Raw genomic sequence first — 20,995 nt, forward strand, 5'->3', positions numbered from 1 at the left:
ATGTGAATGCTCTGGAGTAGCCAAGTCACAGCCCAGACCTCAGTCCAACTGAGAATCTGTGGCTGAACTTGAAAAGCACTGTTAAAATTGCAGTGTCCAGATGTGCAAGGCATATTGAGACCCTTTCAGTCAGGTTCACTGCTGTGAAGCCAAAGGTGCATCTACTAAATGCTAACTTGAAGGAGGTGAATACTTATGCAGTCACTTATTTTACATTTTAAAATCTGAATTAATTGTCATTACTTTGTAGAAATCAGTTTTTACTTTGATGTGATTTTCTTGTGAAAAAAACTAAACTACATGGACCTGATTACATGTAGGTTATCACGGCGATGCAATGCATACAGTGTGTACTATAACTGCGTCTTCATTCAGTGGGATTAGTAATGCACTGCTCAACGAGTGTCGAGCTTTAATGTATTTACTCAGCCGAGAATCTGTACACAGAAAATCTTCAGGAAAAGATCTGGTTAAAGGGAGACGATTCTTTCAGCTGTTTTAGATCCAAAATCAGTGTGGAACTTCCTCCAGAGCAGGTTAACTGTGCAGCATAAGTTACCATGGTGACTGAGCCAGGTTCAAAGAGAACCACCTTCATAACGTGGAAAACTGTGACTTTAGGCTCAGCATACCTCAACATACAGCTAACCTGCTAATCTTGCTTCCAAGTACACCCCTCTGGTGAATAAAAGGCATTGGACATTTTTCTAAGTGATGTCTTTAGTGAGTCCACATAGAAAACAAACCAGACAGACTAACAAATTGTGATAAGGGTGCACATGGGGAGTTGTGTTTTTTTTGTGAGTTTGTGAACTGCATGTAATGGTTAGGAAATGTTCTCAAAATTGCATCAAGAAAAAAAGCAGCTAACAAAGGCAGACTTTGTATTTGGGTGTTGACAGTGGTGGATAGTTTTGTAGAGATACAGATTCTTTCATTTTAAGGTCAGAGAGTTTACAGTCACAATTTTTGTGGCTATTAATTGTACAAACATTTGTCACACTCTGAACTGTACTGTGGTTATCAACTAAAAGTGTTTAGAGTTTCAGTGTGAAAGTTGGTGACAGGTGATAGATCGACACACTGTTGAATTTGTATGGGAAATATATTGTTGCACATTTGATGAACAGATGCAAAACTTGACTTTTTTAACACAATATACCTTAAAATGTCTCATTATTTAGATAAAAACAAGTCTTTGTTCACAAGAGAGTATTTTTTCAAGTCTTTACCCTCATAACTAAATCTCCTGTTCATTTTTCTCTCATTTTGTTTGATCCTTGCAGAGAAACCTAACAGAGTACTTTGTAGCAGTAGATGTGAATAACATGCTTCATCTGTACGCTAGTATGCTTTATGAACGTCGAATCCTCATCTGCTGTAGCAAACTAAGCACTGTAAGTAGAGTCAACTTCGTCTTCCTTCTCTTGCCTTTAACTCTGTTAATTTGGGTACCCTGAATATTTTAGTGAAGATCTGTGAATTTTGTGCAACCATAGCATTTACCATGTGACCTCTCTAAAAACACTTAACATGCTTTCTATTGTCTTAGAGGTCAACCTTAAAAGATAACTTTGGTGATATTCTGCTTTTGTTAATGTTTATAACTCTGATCTTACTGATCCTGTTAATGATTATTGTCTACATATCCAAAGCCTGTTTTAGCTTTTTGTTTGAAGCGTTAACTTCTATTGTTGTCCAACAAGTATTCAGAACACATCAAACCACACTGTTGTACTGGATAACACCATCAATTCATTGCTGGTTTTGGTCTTTAGGATATGTTGACATTGAAAAAAATACAGAAAATCACCAAGGTTATCTTTGAAATGTCCACTATACAGCATCACTGTAAAAATACGGATTTTGAAATGTCATTCATGTGAAGCAGAATAAATTGACACCAAACGACTTGGATATCAACCAAAGGAGTTTTATTTGATCTCTTTGGACAAATCCAAAAGATGATTGGAGACACAATTAAAAATTTTCGATTAAAAAAAAAAAAAAAAAAAAAATTAAATGTGTATTATGTTATTTTGCTCAGTGAAGGACTTTTGGACTTTATAGCTGATGTATATCATTACAACCAAATGGTCATAGACAGCTGTTAAAGGTTGTCTGCGTCAGTATTTAACGATTCAGAGTAAACATTGCTTTTCTCCACTTGAAATGCGTCAGTTTTACCTTTTCCCCTCAACTATTTTAAGTAAATGAAAAAGAAACGATAAAAATGGTTTAATTAAATGTGGATGCTAAGATATAAAGAGCTGTGAAGGTATGAACAGGCCTACAGATAGGTGTATTTTGAGCATTAGTTATAATAGTGCCCTTTGTTACTGTAATGAAAAACATTTTTTGGTCGGTTGCGTAGCATCAATGTAACTTTGCTACAGCGCCCAGAGGGTGTCTTGGAGAAAAATAAACAAAGTTGTGCATGAACAGGGCAGCATTAAAGTAGTAGTTTTTATGATAACAGTTTATGAAATGATGGTATGAGAACAATGTGGCAATTTGAGAGCAGTGACAGTGACTTTGTAGCGATGATTCCACAGGGAATTCTCAGCTGCATATTCCTCTCTCCTCAGTCTTAGACAGCTTTAAAATTAGTTTTAGCTAATTGTTTTACTGTTTGGCTACAGCTTTCCTTTTTTTTTTTTACTTTACTTTCAGTGCTCTCATAGCTTGTTATTTATTCACAGTTGACTGCTTGTGTCCATGGGTCTGCAGCCATGTTATATCCAATGCACTGGCAGCATGTTTACATTCCTGTCCTGCCTCAGCATCTACTAGACTACTGCTGGTGAGTTTACCTGCTACCATCCAGACTCCAAACCTGTTGTGTTGAACCTAATGCACTTTCTGCACATACAAAATACACTTGGAACACAAAGACTAAGACTATATTCACATTTATCTATGATTACAACATGCAAATGCAGAGATTCTACATATTTGATAAAGTCCATAAAGTCCAGTTTCATTAAGTAAACTGCATTGAGAATACATCCATGCTTACATTTGGACTTACACACAATAGGTAAGTGTGAGCGATCATCCCAGCTACTGAGAAAAATACACGAAATGAGACAAAACAAAGTACGGGGATAGGAGATAGATGGACTCCATTTCTAAGATAATGTTAACTAGTGTTAACACTTTTGGCACGGAGACACACAAAAGCAAACATAAATGCTACATCCTTGGGATTTTCTTTGAAAATGTGTCACAAATCCTTTACATGCAAATAAGTGCACAGGACATTATACAAGATGATTTTTTTTTTTCCATTTACATTACAGTCAGTTTGCACATTGGCAATAAAAAAAATAAAATAAATCCATGTAAAATTCTTCTATCACAAAAGAAATGGAGTACTTCCTGGACAGATGCTAATTATTAAAATCTTTCAACAGTTCAATAGATGGGCTTTTAATGAGGACATGAACAGGCCTGTAAAAGTACTGAGCTTATTTTTTCTAACCATAGGCGTTAAAATTTTGTCAAATTACCTGCCGAGTAGCTTGAAAAACTTTGCAAGTGCACCCAGAAGAACTGGTGCTGTTCGAAAGGAGTTAACTGATAAATTGTGACTGTTCATGCCATTATTATAGAACACTGGTCATCCAAGTATAGAGCCCACTGATTATATTAATTCTGTTAGGAGGGATGGTTATATTTTACATTATATTTTCTTACTTTCTCATAGTAAAATTCTGAAAAGGGTCTAAGTTGTATTCCATGTGCTATCAAAAAATCTTTAAAAAGCCTAATTTTCCATGCTTGTAAATATGAAACTGGATTTATTTTTTCCAGTGCCCCAATGCCCTACCTCATCGGAGTACATTCCAGTCTGATGGAGGTGGGTGTCTACAACTGGTACACAGGACCCACATCATTCAAGATTTCAAACAAAGATTTGCCTTGATTGTTTTAACCTTGCTTCATCTGGTATTGACAGGTTTGAAATTGTTTAGTATTAGCGCAGTGACTTTGTGTGCAGCTGATTACCAGTCTGTCATGTTGTTCTGCTGCTTGTAGAAAGTTCGAGGGATGGCTCTGGATGATGTGGTGGTCCTGAATATTGACACAAATACACTGGAAACCCCCTATGATGACCTCCAAAGCCTGCCCAATGATGTGGTAAGGAACTACTGGACAGCTACTCAGTGTTTTGAGAAGCAGCACACTTACTTTCAATGGAGTCACCATTCTTGGATACAAATGTGTTCTAACAACTGTCACTTAATACACTACAGGTTTCTTCTTTAAAAAGTCGTTTGAAGAAGGTTTCAACGACAACGGGGGATGGTGTGGCTAGAGCTTTCCTCAAGAGTCAGGCGACTCTGTTTGGCAGCTACCGGAATGCCCTGCAGTTTGATTCGGTCAGTGCAGAATGTATCTCACAACCGTAAAGGCTGGTAGGAGCCCAAAAAGAGTGATAAGTCAAACTCTGGAAGGTGGTTGTCCTTCGGCATCAAACAGCTCTAGTCTAAACAGGCAAATCATTTGACAAAATTCTTCTCCAGGATGACCAATCATCAAGTCATCGCATGTTACATCAAGTGAAAGCTATACCTTCACCAAACTACCCCCTGTGCACTCAAAATGCAGTGGACACTTTTTTCTCATTTTTTTGGTGTGTCCAAGGGTTGTGGATTTCTGGAGAAGGTTTTAAGAGATGCAATCAAACATATTATATCTTATTACTTAGAAATGGAGTAGGCGGTATTATTTTTGTGCCAAATGGCAAAAATTCCTTCAACTCTTTCAGCATATTGTAAATCAAGTGGTCTGACAGAAATTTAGACTCCTATGCACAGTCCAGCAACACAGTCCACCATTGATGCAGGACATGGTGATTTAATTGGTTGAGCAGAGGACTCACTTATGAGAGAGGGGTGCCAAGCCTGTTGCTTTTACTATTTTATGTGTTTGAGGTGTGTAAATATGCTGGTTCTTGTCTAGTGGGGGGGACTTAGGAGACAGTCTAGTATAAAGAGCAGCAAAGTCCTTTGTGAACATTTCAATTCAATTCAATTCAATTCAATTCAATTCAATTCAATTCAATTCAATTCAATTCAATTCAATTCAATTTTATTTATATAGCGCCAATTACAGTCAAATTGTCTCGAGACGCTTTACAGAACCCATATGCCTGACCCCCAGAGCAAGCCCAAAAAAAAAAAAATTCACAAATTACCTTCAATTGAGTGTGCAGGGGGCTGCACAGTGACGTAGTGGTTAGCACTTTCGCCTTGCAGCGAGAAGATCCCTGGTTCGCGTCCCGGCTTTCCCGGGATCTTTCTGCATGGAGTTTGCATGTTCTCCCTGTGCATGCGTGGGTTTTCTCCGGGTACTCCGGCTTCCTCCCACAGTCCAAACATATGCTGAGGTTAATTGATCATTCTAAATTGCCCGTAGGTGTGAATGTGAGAGTGATTGTTTGTCTTTGTATGTGGCCCTGCGACAGACTGGCGACCTGTCTAGGGTGTCCCCTGCCTTCGCCCGAGTCAGCTGGGATAGACTCCAGCCCCCGCCGCGACCCTAGTGAGGATTAAGCGGTGTATAGATAATGGATGGATGGATGGATGAGTGTGCAGGTTTTAGATCCTGTGTGATGCCAGAAATAAATGTGACTGTGTTTGAAGCATTTATTTGTTATTGCCAGAGCTTCTCAATCCTTCAGCTTTCAAAAGTATTGCCCTAGGACTCGTTAAATTCTCAGTACCCATCCCTAGGGGTGGGGGGCATGTTGGAAACAGATGCTTTTCTTTCTATTCATAGATGCTTGTGACTTTTATTTTGGTTCATATGTGGATATTTGAGTCTTCTTCACGACGTGATAATTCCCATGCTAATATATTTACAGTCGTGAACAAAAGATTACATACATGCATATCATGGCCATCTCTAGTTTCCAGTGACTCCAATAACTCAGAATTTTGTGTGATGGAATCACATGTGTCTGTCATAAAAAACAATCATGGATTTTACTTCTTTCACTACAGCCTCTCATCCTGTGGAGATGTAAAACACACTTGACTGTAGACACTGACACCTGTGTTCCAGCAGCTTCTAATTCATTGAAGACACACTTTTTGGGAATTCATGGTTGACTCTTGACCATGTTGATCGGTGGTCTCTCAGCTGCAGGTGATAGTTTGTGTTTTCTTCCTACTTGTGGCAGTGACGCATCTGTACCATGCAATTTATACTTACAGTGATTTACACAGATGATTTTGATGAGTCATTAGAATCTGAAGACTGCCATAATGTACATGATCTTTACAAGTGTATGTAAAATTTTGTTCACGACTGTATATCTAAACGGAAATAAAAATGGTTCAAATTTTTTAAAAAAAAGATTTTTACAAGGCCAGTGGTCAGGTCTTCATGGTATAAGTAGGTGCTGAATCTGTTCAAGATTCATGGTTGTACGATACTCTGGTGATTGGTGTGTTTTCTGCATTTTTAGGGAGAACCTATAACATTTAATGAAGAAACCTTTATCAACCATCGTTCCAGTGCCATGAAACAGTTCCTTCAAAATGCAATTCAGCTGCAGCTCTTCAAACAGGTACATACAGACCCACACAAACACACAGCCCTGAATCATCATAGCTAAATGCCTAATCCCAATCCTTCATTCTCGTCTAAACCAGCAAAAAATCCTAATGGTTTAACTGGTCTTCACAAAGACAACAGTACAAGTCCATGTACACACATATCTGTATTTCACCTTTCCAACACCTAATATGTTTTGTGCTTGTACCTGCAGTTCATTGACGGTCGCTTGGACCTGCTAAACTCGGGAGAGGGTTTCAGTGACATCTTTGAGGAGGAGATCAACATGGGTGAATATGCAGGTGAGCCAACAGTAATGTGTTTATGTGTCTCTTACCCCACAGTGCAACTATGCATATAGAACAGAATTACTAAAATAATGGAAGGAGACATAAAAAGTATGTTGCCGTGTTTGTTTCACTTGAAAAAATTACTTTCCCTCTTTTTCGTTTGTTCCATTTCCTGATTTCTCTGCTAGCTCTTGGTTTATGTATCTGGCTGTTGTAAACACAAATATAAAGTCTTGGTAAGACCAAAATCCAGATTTCAGAACATCTCTTCAAACCTTGTAGTATGACCTGACAATAGCACAACTACCACAGATATCAGAATAAAAAGAACATCTTTGGAGCAAAGTTATCAAGCTAATTAGCTGTTGTAAAAATAGATGAAACTGCTCAAATATGTGACAAAACGGAGGCATGAAGTGCAGATGTCAACCTACACAATGCAACACACCTCAGTGAGGTCAGTGGAACAAAAATGAACACTACTGGCTTAGTGGCATGCTGCACTGCAACCCTCAGATTTTCTAAACCTTCTCAGCTAGTACCTAGAACGTCTACTATGCAATACTAACTGCTTATTTTTGTGGCTCTCCCCTACAGTCAGTGACAAGACCTACCACCAGTGGCTGTTCACTGTGAAGGTGAGCAGATCTAACTGCTACTATTCAGACAGACATGCCCTACTCTAAAAAATACATTGCATACATTTTGCCAGTTCACCCATTTGTTTTGTTCTTCTAGCAGACAGAGACACTAATGTTCGTTGATATTTGTCTTGTTTCATATTTTTGATACTAAATTATATTTGGTGACCTGTAGACTGACCACCACCACTAGGTCAAATGTTCCCCTCAGCCAAAATTTTTGTCCCAAATAAGATGTCTCAATTATTAGAGGATTGATTGTTTTGAAAAGTATTACACATATTTCTTGTCTATTTTTTGGGGGCCTGTTAGGTTTTTTTTCTAGTTAGGTCCAGTTAGGTACAGTTGGAGAAGGTCACATACAATGCTGTGAAAAAGTATTACTAATATTCCTGAGATCTTCTATTTTTGTATGTTTTTCACACTTACATGTTCCAGATCATCAAACTAATGCTTATATCTATTGAATATTAGAAGGAGATAACTCACAAAACACAGAATGTAATTTTTAGATGATGATTTATTGAAGATTAACTGGTTGGTCCACTCTTGGCAGCAATAACTGCAGTTAAATGTTTGTGACAGCTTGTGATCAGTCTTTTACATCACAATGGAGGAATGTTGGTCCAGTTTTCTCTGCAGAATAGTTTTAATTCGGCAACATTAGATGGTTTTCGATCACGAACTTCCCTTTAAAGGTCTTGCCACAGCATCTCGATTGGATGCAAGTCCATGCAAAGGATGAGTCGAATACCGATTGCGTGACATCGTCCGACAGACGAATCTGAATATTTGGATCTCAAAATAAATATTCGGATACCACCGTATCGACCGAATATTGGATATTTGGACCCAGCCCTAAACTCCACAAGACCTCTGTGTCCTGTGATGTCAGGTACCAAGATGTTCGCAGCATATCCTTAAAGTCCTGGAAGTTGCAAGGTGGAGCCTCCATGGTTTAAACTTGTTTTTTCAGGACAACCCACAACACTTTGATCTCTTTGTCACGTTCCTCAAACCAGTCCTGGACTGTTTGCAGCATGGCCTGGCACATTCTCTCGCTAAAAGACCAGGGCCAGGGGTCAAGGAATATTGTCAACGAGAGTCACGTGTCCTTATGTAGGGTTTACCAGAAGGTTGCTTCAGATTATCCAGGGAGGCAGGATTGGGCAGGGAACTGGCAGGCCCTATACTATTTGATAGACGACTGACTGGAGGCTAGCAGTCCAGAGGACAAACTGAGGAGGTTGATCATGTAGGATGCAAGCAGCTGCCAGGAGGTTAGCCAGTCAGTGACTCAGTAACTTGGGTGAAAGCTAGGAATCATGGGAGTTCAGAAGTCCCTAGTCCACTCAGGTGGAGAGCTCCTTAGCCAGGGCTTACAAGATGCTTCCTTGTGCAGCACGATCCTAGCAGCAAGGGGGAACACAAGACAAATAACTTCAAAATAAAATATGAGTCAATAAACAGTGAAGGCCAGAGAAGAGCGCATTGACTAAGATCCCAGTGTGGTATGTTCATGAGACTCTAACTTGTGTTATCTAAATTTTTTCTGATAGAAAGGAGGCGGAGCTATCTTCAACACAGTGAAGACCAAGGCAAACCCAGCAATGAAGACGGTTTATAAGCTTGTAAGTTCCTCCCCTCTCTTAAAAACTGTGTGGGAAAAAATTGTTAAAAACAAATTGTGTGACATCGAGCACCATTTGGCTACACCTATGTTGAATTAGGTGGGTCGCTTTAAAGGGGGTGAAAATTTATGCAATAACTTACTTTGCATGTTACATAAACACTATGAATAATCTCTCAGAATAGGCAGGCCACAAGGTTGTTATGTGTACCTTTATCGTGATTGTGAACACATTTTCACCATAGAGACAATATGATGTATTACTTAGTAGAGCCTGCCCTTTTCTTACCTTTCAAACTCCTGAGTGGATTGTTATTGTATTGCACATCTGGAAAAATGGCAATGATCTGGCTGTGTGTTTGTTCAACAGGCCAAGGACCATGCAAAAATGCGTATCAAGGAAGTCAGAAGCCGGTTGAAGCAAAAGGTATGTAGCTTTACACTGCAGAGAGTGAGAGTGAGAGTGAGAGTGAGAGTGAGAGTGAGAGTGAGAGTGAGAGAGAGAGTGAGAGAGAGAGAAAAGACAGACAGATAGAATTTTTACACCCCAATTTTTTTTATTGGAAATTATGCATGTTAGTGTCTCATTGTACTCTGAAAGCATGGGGCAAATAAACAAATTAAGTTTAGAAAAAAAATCCATTTAGAAACCAAAATGTAGTCTAAATTTTTGACTCATCAAAGTAACCACCTTTGGCAGATATAACAGCTGAATACACTCGTAGCAGTCTTTCCACAATGGAAATCAAATATTCTTCAGAAAGTTCTTCCCAACTCTGTTGCAGAAGTTCCCATAAATGTGTGGCACTTGTAGGTTGCTTTGCTTTCACTCTTCTGTCCAGTTCATCCCAAACCAGCTCCATGGGGTTTAAGTCTGGAGACTGTGCTGCCACTCCATGTTTTCAAGCCTACCTTCTTCTTGTCAGAGTTTCCTCCAGTTTCTGAGTGATTTTGATGGTGAAGAAAACTACTCACTGACACCTTGATTTTCTTCACAGTTTCTTTGTAGGAAAGACCTACATTTTTAGTGTTATGATGGTCTGTCTTTCTTCTATTGTTAATTGCCTTTTCCTCACCATTTTTATAGCAGCACACTACTTTCTGCAGTACAATACTGTGCAAATAGTGCTCTTGAGGGTATGGTCCCACGGTGTGTTCCAGTAGTACTTTTATGCAGACAGAGGGGGTTGTAAGTAGTCAAGAAAAGTTGGCACACCTGTAGGATTTGGTAGCACCAACTTTCCCGGCTTGATCAACCTCCATTGCTCCAGAACAGCTTTAAGTTGTTAACTCATGTCTTGTTCCCTGAAAAAGGCCTTTTTGTATAATTGTGAAATGTATAGTATTTTTCAGTTTTGGGTAACTTTACCTTATTTATTTTTTAACCTCTGGCAGTTCACCACTTACATTTGTACCATTTCAAGTGATTCATTGGACTTGAACTACTTGAATTTCAATTTAAAAAATGGATAAACTGGGGTATTCTAAAACTTTTGACCAGTAGTTTACAGCCATGATTATGACAATTGTTGGTCTTTCTCTCTCTTTCACACACACACACACACACACTTACCTCTGTAGGAGCAGGCCGAGAATGGTTTCTCCACTGGAGGGTCAGAGGTCATCGATGACGGCACAGCAGGATTTAGCTCCTCAACTGATGCAGTCAGAGGGGAGGGATCGCTGCAAACCTGGGATAACGAAAGGCCAGCCACTGTGCATTTTGGACATGTTTGCGGGAATGAGGTGAGACAAGACGGCTTGCTAACAAGACCATGTTTTGGAAAGACGTTGTAAGGAGTTTCACAGTCTGCATGCACTGTTTGGACAAGGGTTGGATATTGTATGCAATTATTCGATTAGATTCAACTTCATTGCCATTGCACAGAGTACAAGTACTAGGACAATGAAATGCAGTTTAGCATCTAACCTGAAGTCAAAAAGCAGCAGTAAAGTGCATTACCCCGAGTAACCGTGATGCAGAGATCTGTGAAGTGACAGCTGAGGGAAAGAAGCTGTTTCTGAACCTGCTGGTCCTGGAATGAAGATTTCTATAGCGCCTCCCAGAGGAGAGGAGGGCAAACGGGTTGTGTCCAGGGTGAAAGGTGTGTCCTTGACAATGCTGCATGCCCTCCATATGCACCGCTTGTGATACACAGTCTCGATGGGTGGTGGTGGTGTAGCAGCGATGCGTTGGGCAGTTTTCACCACCCTCTGCGGCGCTCTCTGGTCTGAAACAGAGCAATTAATTTACCAGACTGTGATGCAGTTGGTCAGGATGCTCTTGATGGTGTATCGATAGAAATTCACCAGGATCTCTGGAGACAAGTTGATTTTCTTCAGCCTCCCCAGGAAGAAGAGACATTGGTGAACCTTCTTGATCAGGGTCGAGGTGTCCAGTAGATGTGTCATTGGAGATGTGGACATCCAGAAACATTCAGCTGGAAACACATTCAACCTCTGTTCCATTGATGTGTATGAGGTTGTGTGTCAAGTCTTTTGTCTTCCTGAGGTCCACAATGAGCTCTATGGGCTTGTTCATATTGAGAGCCAGGTTGCTGTTGATGCATCATGCTGCCAGGTGTTGGACCTTTTCCCTATAGGCTGTCTCATTATTGTTGTTGATGAGACCCACCACCATTGTGTTGCCTGCAAACTTGATAATGATTATACTGTCAAGTCCATATGTATCTAGATAGTGACACAAATTTCATAATTTTGCTCCTGTGCACCATTACAATGGATTTGATATAAAGTAATCAAGATGTGATTGAGAATTGTCTTTCATCTTTATTTCAAACAGTTAAAAAGAAATATTGTTTGCTTGGGACTTCTGTTTTCAAAAGCTCAAAGGTATCCGGACAAACAGGCATACTTGTAGATACAAGGAATATTTTTATTTATTTATTTCAATTTGTTTGCATTAAGGAACTTCTAGGTAGCTTTTACTTTATATTTTGGGTCATTTATTTATCAATACTGTGAAATGCCATTCATAGTTTTTCAGCATTTGACTGAATCTACTAAAAAATCCACTGGCCCTGATGGCATTTCTGCACTGCTCTTAAAGGCATGTGCGGAACGGCTCATACACACACTGTTCCTGCCCTTTGGAAAAAAATCCACAATAGTTCCTGTAGCTAAGAAACAGTGTCCTGCTGAAAACAATGATTTTAGACCTGTGGCCCTGACTTTAATTGTAATGAAAAGCTTTGAGAAGTACATGTTGTCTATACTTAAAGCAGAGGTTAATTTGGCACTTGACCCATACCAGTTTGCCTCCAGGCAGGGGAGAGGTACAAATGATACCATCAACAGCATCACCCACTTTACTGTTAAGCACCTGGAATGCCCAAAAGCGTATGCATGAATTTTATTTATTGATTTTAGTTCAGCTTTTAACACACTCCAACCCCATCTCCTCATCCTAAAACTGAGGCAGATGAGTGTTAACCCTTGTTTAATTAAGTGATATTTTTCCTTTTTAACCAATCGAAGTCAGCAGGTGAGAGTCAACAACACTCTCTCAGAGTGCAAATCAATCAGTACAGGTGCCCCGCAGGGTTGTGTCAGCTCCCTGGTCCTTTTTACGCTTTACACAAATGAATGCACAAACAGTCTCCCCGGGAACCTTGTTTTTACATTTTCTGGTGACACTGCCATCCTTAGCCTACTGCACAGAGATTCAAACCCTTCAGCCTATTTTTCTGAAATAGAGCACTTTGTTCAGTGGTGTGATGCCCACCATCTCATCCTGAATGTTCAAAAAACTAAAGAGATGGTCTTAGACCCGAGATCAGTAGGGGACTGCAGTCCTGTTGTCATACATGACTCACCCATTGAGCAGGTCGGCTCATATAAGTATCTCAGAGTTCACTTAGACAGCTCTTTTAGTTGGAACGTCCATGTGGAAAGCATGTGCTCCCGTTTACAGCAGAGACTGTACTTCCTGTGCAGGCTGAGACTGTATGGTGTGGACAAAAGCATCATGTTCTTATTTTATCAGGCGGTACTGGAGAGCTTGGTCCGATATGGGATGTCAGCCTGGTATGGCAACCTTACTGTAAAAAAGTTGAAAACCAAACTGGCTCGTTTGATGCACACGGCCATGAAGGTGATGGGAAAAAATGACTACCAATCCTTGCAGTCCATTTATGAACAAACTGTTCTCAGGCAAGCCCAGAGGATAGTGACTGAGCCGTCACATATCTTTTACTCAGAATACAAACTGCGATATAGAGTCCCCAACTGCAAACTCAACCGTTTTAAGAATTCATTCCAACCTCCATCAAATTCCTGAACAATGCCGCTTGAGGCCGAAGATTGTGCAATCATTTTTTATCGTGTTTTTACTGTGGTGATTTTTATTATGGTGTATGTATGTGTTATGTCATGGGATATGTGTAGTACTGTTATGTAATTGTTGTTGAGATGGCATTTATGGCACAGTTGGTTGCTCAGTCCAAAACAAATTTCCCCAAGTGGGACAATAAAGTATATTGTATTGTATTGTATTGTATCTGAGCAGAAGGTGTAGCTCATTTATAGACATTTCAGAATTCATCCTATTATTTCTGTCAGCAGTTAGATTATCTATGAATATCCATGGTTTACTTCCATTAGCAGTCATGCATGCCCATGCCATAACATTACATCCACCATGTTTGACAGGTGATGCGCCATCTTGGTTTCATCTGTTCAAAGAATCTATGTCCGGAACTGGGCAGCCTGTTTTCTATGTTTTCTGGTCAATCTAGGTGTAATCTAATCTAATCTGGCCTTGAGTGTTGCCAGTGGTTTGCATCTTGAAGCAGACCATCTGTATTTCCATTCACGAAGGCCCCTCTTGGTTGTAGACCTGGACAACAAACTGCCTGCCTCCTCCATAGGATTCTTTACTTGGTTAGATGTTTTCAATGTGTTTTTCTTCACCATAGAAAGAATTCTGCTACCATCCATTTTATCTGTCTTCCATGGGCTTCTTTTTGGTTTTTCTAAGCTTACTGTTGATTTGGACATTTCTAAAGTTTCTGCTATCCCTCTGATCGGTCTTTTTTGTTTTTTTCCCCCTGCCTAATGATAGCAAAAAAGCAAACAAAAAAACAGAAAACTGGTCATCATAAATCAATTGTCCAGTGACTTTTTTGCCTGTGAAAAAAGTCTTATTTTCAAGCCAGTAAGGTGAAGCAGAATAAACCCTTTTTTACCCTGTTCCATGCATGCAGTGTATGCATGCTCAATATGTGTAAAAATTAAAGGTTCGTTGGCGAGTGACCAAATTTTTCCCAGATTTGCAATGATTGTAAATCATGTAATTTCCTGATGTTAACAAATCTGTTGTCAAAATTTAGATCTCTCCTCTCTATCATAAAAGCTCGCTGTAGAATGCATTTAAGTAACAACTTCTCATTTTTAGTCCGTGTGAAAATTGTCCTTTTTTTCAAAATTTTTTTAAATTTTTTTTGCCTTGATGACAGAACAAAATGAACATTTTCTGTTGTTGGTTTACATGTCTGTTCGATGCCAAAGATGATTTGTGATGGAAAACATGGTTTCTGTACTTTCAACCTCTTTAAGTTTGATTCCATGAATTGTCTTTAAGTACTGTTTCAGTATACACAATTCTGTCAGTCACTATTTTCTGAATCAGTCATATGCAGTTTTTTTTCATATTTTTTTTTATTTTCTTCAACAGACTCGTCCACCAATGCTTTTGAAGCGACCAAGCAGCAATGCAAGTCTGGAAAGCAGCATTGACCAGTAAGCCTACCTCCATTATACACAGTAATTTCCCCTGTCCATAATGCAATCCAGAATTTCTCTTTACATATTTGGGTCATCAGGACATTATTTGTGAGTCAGTAAGATGAAAACAGCAGACAGAATTATTTAAATTTGTACAGCAGACCACAGAGTGTGATATTGGCCTTCTGAAATCCATCCATCCATTAGTTATCCTCGATTTATCCTTTTTTATTGATTGTTGACAGAAAGGCAATATTGTTCTTTTGTGTGTCTAATATAATTCTGTAGATATTTGTTGCACTTTAAGTTCTACACCCTTGGAGTTCGAAACATTGTTTCAAAGCTAAAATGTTTTTAACAGGACCTTTTTGGAGTCACTAATGGCCTTTGCACAGACATTGTGTTTTACTTCCTTTTATTGCACCACCAAATGGTTGTCTTCTGATTTTAATATGCGTGTGTTGCACTGTTCATTGCATTCAGTTTCAACTCTGATGTCCTCTGTTGGTGTTTTTTCCAACTCCTTATCCTTTATTACACCTCCTTTTCCTTCTTTACATCCTTTGTCAATCTTAGTCTAACTTTTTGAGAGACAAAAGCATTTTCTTCTGCATTTCAAGACATTTCATCAGCTTCAGCAATCATACAAATTTTCTTTAAAAACATGACCCCCTGGGTTCTTCTTCCTCTGCATCCAAATTAGTCCATCATTTGTTGTAAAAACACTAGTCAAATGCCAAATTAGCCAGTTCGTTGGTGCTACGATTGCCGTAATTTTCTAGGACGTACGTTTTACCAATACTGAAACATTTGGCATTTAACTGCAAAAAAATAAAAATAAAAAACATGAAGAAACTGAAGGTGTGATTGCTGAAAGCTTCTGCAGCTTGCTTGCAGTTTCTAAAGCCTATACAGGTTTGGACATGTACAGGAAAGTGGGTTTGATCATGCAGCCTCACAATTATAGGACAACACCCTTTACCAACTGAGCCACAGCCGCCAATAAATGTTCATGTTTCATCATGTTTCATCATGTTTTGATCTCTCCACATAGACTTTGTTGTTGTAAATTGAAATATCAATAGAAGGCACTCAGCAACCACATATGACTGCCACAGTACTTTTGTGTTTAGTTATCTGATCTGTTTTAGCCACATGAAATGTAAAAAATGCTCTAATAGAAGGATTGATATGAAATAAGGTAAGTCAGCCAAATTGAAAACAACATTTCACTAATCTTCAGAAAATCTGATATTCATGTAGTCAAACATTCTATGTATGTGTATTTACTTTATAATGTTTTCCTACTGACAATGGCAATTAGCCATGAACTGAAATTGTAATGGCACTTACTGAGCACAAACACTGCACACCTGCATAAGCCACAGAGTCTTGTTAAAGCAGGATTCAAACAGTACTTTTGCCTGTGTCTGGAGGCAAACCCAGAATCATTTATTCATAAAACTTCACTCCTGATATAAGAGCTCTACTCAGCTAAAACCACTATAGATTATGACGTCACATTTTGCTGAAGAATTAAGTGTGCTTACCTGAAGAATAAAGTTTTTCATCTCTCATTTTATTATGTTTGTTTTCAGTTGAGCTGATGAATGTGCAAGTATATGGCATTTTTCCACAATCCAAATATGAGAGGAGAAATTGCAAATTGAAGATATTTGACAGCTGAAGAGAAAGTCAGCCTGTAGTTTCTACTGCTGTGAAAGAGAGCTCAGGAACCCAAAATCATCATGTAAAATCAATAATTACACGTATCAGTACTATAGGTCATAGCACAAATCTAAACATGCATAATATTTTAGCTTGAAATGAATGAATGGCCATGCTAGAGTGTGACTGCTGAGAAAATGCTGCCTTTCACCTGCCACCACTCTCACAAGTTTTACTCTATGGGCATCATTTATCCACCTTCTTCTTCTTTTGCTATTCAGTTCCAAGTGGATCACAAGCCATCAACAACCCTTTTCCATTCATGTCTGTTCTGGGCCTTTCCTTTTCTTTCCATACGTGTCCACCTGTCATGCCTTCTGCCTCCATGTCCCGTGTTCCATTTTAAAGCTGTTGCTATATTTGCTTGTTCTTTTCTTAAAGTGTGGTCTATGTATCTCCACTTTCTTTTTCAAATTTCTCCTGGCACAGGTTATTGATTGGTTCTTTCCCCGACTTCAAGGTTTGTAATGTGGTCAAACCATTTGATGTCAGGGATTTGTTGTACGCACTTGTTGACGAATACCTGGATTTTCTGCACTATGCAAGATGCTAGTTTCCAACTTTCTGCCCAAATAGCAGCACTGCGTTAACCTTTGAGCTAAAGATTTGAATTTTCTTTTGGTTCTGATTTGACTTCTATATATTTTTGCGCATATTATATGCTATTCGGGGATTTTTGGATTCTGATTTTCACATCTTCCTTGGTGCGTCCATCTTTATCAATGAGCATTCCAAAATACCATTTGGTTATCTTTATTGTTTTACCCCAAAGACTGTGAAGAGCTAAATAAACAGGAGTAATTGTAATGGAATCAGGTCAGGAACTTTAGTATTACAAGAGCAGAATTACTGTTTCCATTTGCTTTTTCAATTTTACGATCTGTACTAGTTCTCTGTATATTAGAATTCTTTGTGTTTAGTTTCATTTTTTTGTGTCTAAAACTGTGAATGTGTGAATATAGTATATACAGTATTTAATAGAGAGCATATTTTTTTCTGTACTAAGAGTGCCGTCAGTGTATGTTAAAAAAAAATCTGTCGTTTCATGTGAGTATTTTTACTTTGACATCTGATGAGTAGCCTGACACTGAAAAGAGGTGTTGTTATTTATCAGTATACAGCATCTGCATTGCATCCTGCATTAATGTGTCATTCATTACTTCAGTATAGAGTGACCGTGACAGTGAAACAACCCCTCTCTACTGTTGCGGTGAAACAGACAAAATCCCTTCGGCTGTCTGACACATAACACAGGGTTCAAAGATTCTGGATTTCTGTCAGTGTGGAGATCTTTGTCTTTCATAGTTTTTTTGTTTTGTTTTTTCCAGCTAATTGCACTGCTTTGTTTAGGTTAATTCAAATAATTAAATTGAGTAGTCTAACTAATCTACAATAAGCACATAAATGTACTAATCCTCTTACACTGTCAGTCGATAAAAAGGCCTGGTATTAACAATGCTGATTCTTCTCTTTCCTTTTCTTAATTTTCCTCTTCCTTTCTGTCCCCTTTAATGAATCATTTAACATATATACTGAGCTGTAAATTTCCTCTTGTCTTTCATCTCCTCACTTTAGCTGTGTCCGTCCTACTCGTCACTACACAGTCTTTCTGTCTGAGGATTCGTCTGGAGACGAGTTCCAATACGACGATGACTCCATCGCTGGGTTTCCTGACAGCTTTCTCTTCTCCGTCCCTTTTGAGTGGTCACCTCTGTATGCATCTCGATTGATTGGCTTTGCCCTTTATTGTGCTTGCTTCATTAAAAAGCCTTTCTCAACTCTTTCTTTTATAAGGAAATGTGTGCATGTACGTACACTTGTGTTAAACCACTGCCTCAGAAGCATTATGGCTACTGGGAGGGTGAAATTTTGCAATGGCATGACAGTAAGAGCAGTATTTAGCTGAAATATAGCACCATGGCACCAGTGAATTTGTTGTGGCTTGAGAGTTTAAACAAGTATTCCCACCAGCTTATTTTAATTAATTTTTAGGGAAACATGCTGTAGCATGGTAATATATTACTGGTGTGGGACACATTGCTAGCCATATAAAACAGCAGAAAAGGGTGAGATTTCTCCCAAAGCCTGCTCACCATAGTGACCTTAATTATATCTCAGTAAAGTTCCTCCTTAATGTGGGCTTTGAAATACATTTTTCATCATAAATACCATTCAGTGCTAACATAATGTAAATAGTCTTTTCATCAATCAAGTGTGGTCACTCTTAATATTAATTAGTGAAAATTGTGACTGTGCAGATAAAATGGAATAAAAATTGTTTCAGAGGTTCCCCAGTTTTCACCAAATCCTTTAGAGTTGTTCAGAGTAGTTTGTAATGTCATTCTTGCACATTTTTTTCTAGTTTACCAGGAATAGAAATGTATCAGGGTAAAACAAAAACAGACTTTTTCTACCGGCTATCTCATTGTCACTGAACTCCATGGAAAGACCAAAACTAACAGCACAACAGATAATTTTAGACTACCCTACTCTGTGTACCACCAACCCACAAGGTCACTGGTTCTTACTGAGGATATAACTTGTCAAAAAAGTATGCTTTCATTTTCTGAAAACAAAATCCCAGATCATGACACAACAGTCTTTATCAACAATTACTCAAAAGAGGTATGAATACTGCATTGCCGCAGACTGTTGTCCCACTTGAAATATTACATATTTTGTGGAGTAGCAAGGTATTTAACCAAAAAAAAGAGATATATTTGATCCAATTTTTCTTTCAAATTTAGCCACAAAATGCACCCTTTTCAAAGATTTTGATAAGGTTCATTTTTGGCCCGATTTTGGAGAAAAGGGAAATGGTCCATGTTTTGACTGGATACAGGTTTTAACCTATGTGAGCAAAATAAATTACTCAAGTCTTATTTTGTCCCCACAGGCCTCAGCCGTATCGCTCCCTGAAGGAGGTTGAGTTGATAGAAGGGGATGATCCAGGTTTTGGGGCAGAAAGCCACACAGCTCCTCCCAGCCCAGTTAATGAGAAGTTCTCCAGTGTCAACCTATTGGGCGACATTTTTGGGTGCCAGGACGAGCCTGACAGTCAGCCAATTACCTTGGCTAAAAGTCTCGAAGACCTGAGGACTCCTAAAGATGAGCTACATGCCAAGTTCACCTACCAGGTCAGGCAAAGTTTGTGTAGTTTTAGCTTTTTAGTAGATTTTATTTTGATGAGCCTATAAAGTTTCTGTTAAACTTGAGATTGCTGACCCAACATCTGAACCATTCAGCTATTAGGTTCACCAGCCACTTTATTAAGTACACCTTGCTTAAGGGTGTTAAGCAATTATTACCTGGTTGGACCTCCTTTTGCCTTCAGAGTTGCCTCAATTCTTCCTGGCATACTTTCAACAAGGTGTTGGAAACATTCCTCAGAGATTTTGGTCTATCATGTTAGATAGCATCATGCAGTTGCTGCAGATTTGTCGTCTGCACATCCATGGTGTGAATCTCTCGTTCCACCACATCCCAAAGGTTCTATTGGACTGAGCTCTGGTGACTGTGGATGTCATTGGAGTACAGTGAACCCATTGTCCTATTCAAGAAATCAGTTTGAGATGATTTGAGTTTTGTGACCCTGCTGGCCATCAGAAGTTGGTACACTGTGGTCATACATGGTTAGCAACAATACTCAGGTAGGCTGTGGTGTTTAAACGATGCTCAATTAGTACTAAAGGATCCAAAGTGAGCCAAGAAAATATCCCCCACAACAACATCAACAAGGCATTTTGGTCCACACAACTGCCACTCACTGGATATTTTCTCTTTTTGGCCCATCCTCTGTAAACCCTAGAGATCATTGCTTGTGAAAATCCCACAACATGCAATGTTCAAAGTCACTTAAATCACTTTTCTTCCTCTTTCTGATGTTCGGTTTGAACATTTAGCAGGTTGTCTCAACCGTGTCTGCATGCCTAAATGTATTGAGTTGCTTCCATTCGATTGGATATTTAGATATTTGCATTAACTAGCAGTTGAACAGGTGTAGCTAATTAAGTGGCCGGTGAGTTTAAGTGTCTACGAAGAGAGAGAGATGTGCACATTCACACACAACAGCATTAAGCTCATTAATTACCTCTAATTATAAATGATCGACAGCATGGTAACAGATAAATAACAGTTTACTTTTCTTCACTTGGGACAGTTGAGAAGTTACACACACAGTCACAGTTTATAAGCTGCAGTAAAATCGTTCCTTACACAGCTAAATCATGAGTTCTATGAAAGACCATAATTGGCTGTAGTTAGACAAATTATCATCATGCATTGACAAAATTTTTAATATTGAAATTAAAAATAAACCCCAAGACTTTCTGTGACACCATGTTGCCACCACTATGAAAATTTTTCTGAGGCAAAACAGGAAACGTTTGTTAGTA

General features: G+C 38.9%; 1 protein-coding gene across 2 annotated transcripts in view; it reads left to right on the top strand.

Annotated features, from left to right (window-relative positions):
- The window catches only part of dennd1a (DENN/MADD domain containing 1A), a 35,923-nt gene that overhangs the window by 11,726 nt on the left and 3,202 nt on the right, over nt 1–20,995 (top strand). Inside the window, exons 9-22 of one of the 2 annotated variants that reach the window (XM_055019357.1) lie at nt 1,287–1,397; nt 2,703–2,803; nt 3,817–3,862; nt 4,042–4,143; nt 4,260–4,385; nt 6,479–6,580; nt 6,782–6,869; nt 7,455–7,495; nt 9,058–9,129; nt 9,499–9,555; nt 10,710–10,874; nt 14,824–14,888; nt 18,177–18,314; nt 19,498–19,738. In XM_055019357.1, the coding sequence (XP_054875332.1) occupies nt 1,287–1,397; nt 2,703–2,803; nt 3,817–3,862; nt 4,042–4,143; nt 4,260–4,385; nt 6,479–6,580; nt 6,782–6,869; nt 7,455–7,495; nt 9,058–9,129; nt 9,499–9,555; nt 10,710–10,874; nt 14,824–14,888; nt 18,177–18,314; nt 19,498–19,738 (1,455 nt within the window). The remainder of the gene's footprint in view (nt 1–1,286; nt 1,398–2,702; nt 2,804–3,816; nt 3,863–4,041; nt 4,144–4,259; nt 4,386–6,478; nt 6,581–6,781; nt 6,870–7,454; nt 7,496–9,057; nt 9,130–9,498; nt 9,556–10,709; nt 10,875–14,823; nt 14,889–18,176; nt 18,315–19,497; nt 19,739–20,995) is intronic. The other variant, XM_055019358.1, reaches the window with a different exon arrangement.

This window comes from Amphiprion ocellaris, chromosome 17, assembly GCF_022539595.1.
Source record: "Amphiprion ocellaris isolate individual 3 ecotype Okinawa chromosome 17, ASM2253959v1, whole genome shotgun sequence".
Classification (NCBI taxonomy): domain Eukaryota; kingdom Metazoa; phylum Chordata; class Actinopteri; family Pomacentridae; genus Amphiprion; species Amphiprion ocellaris.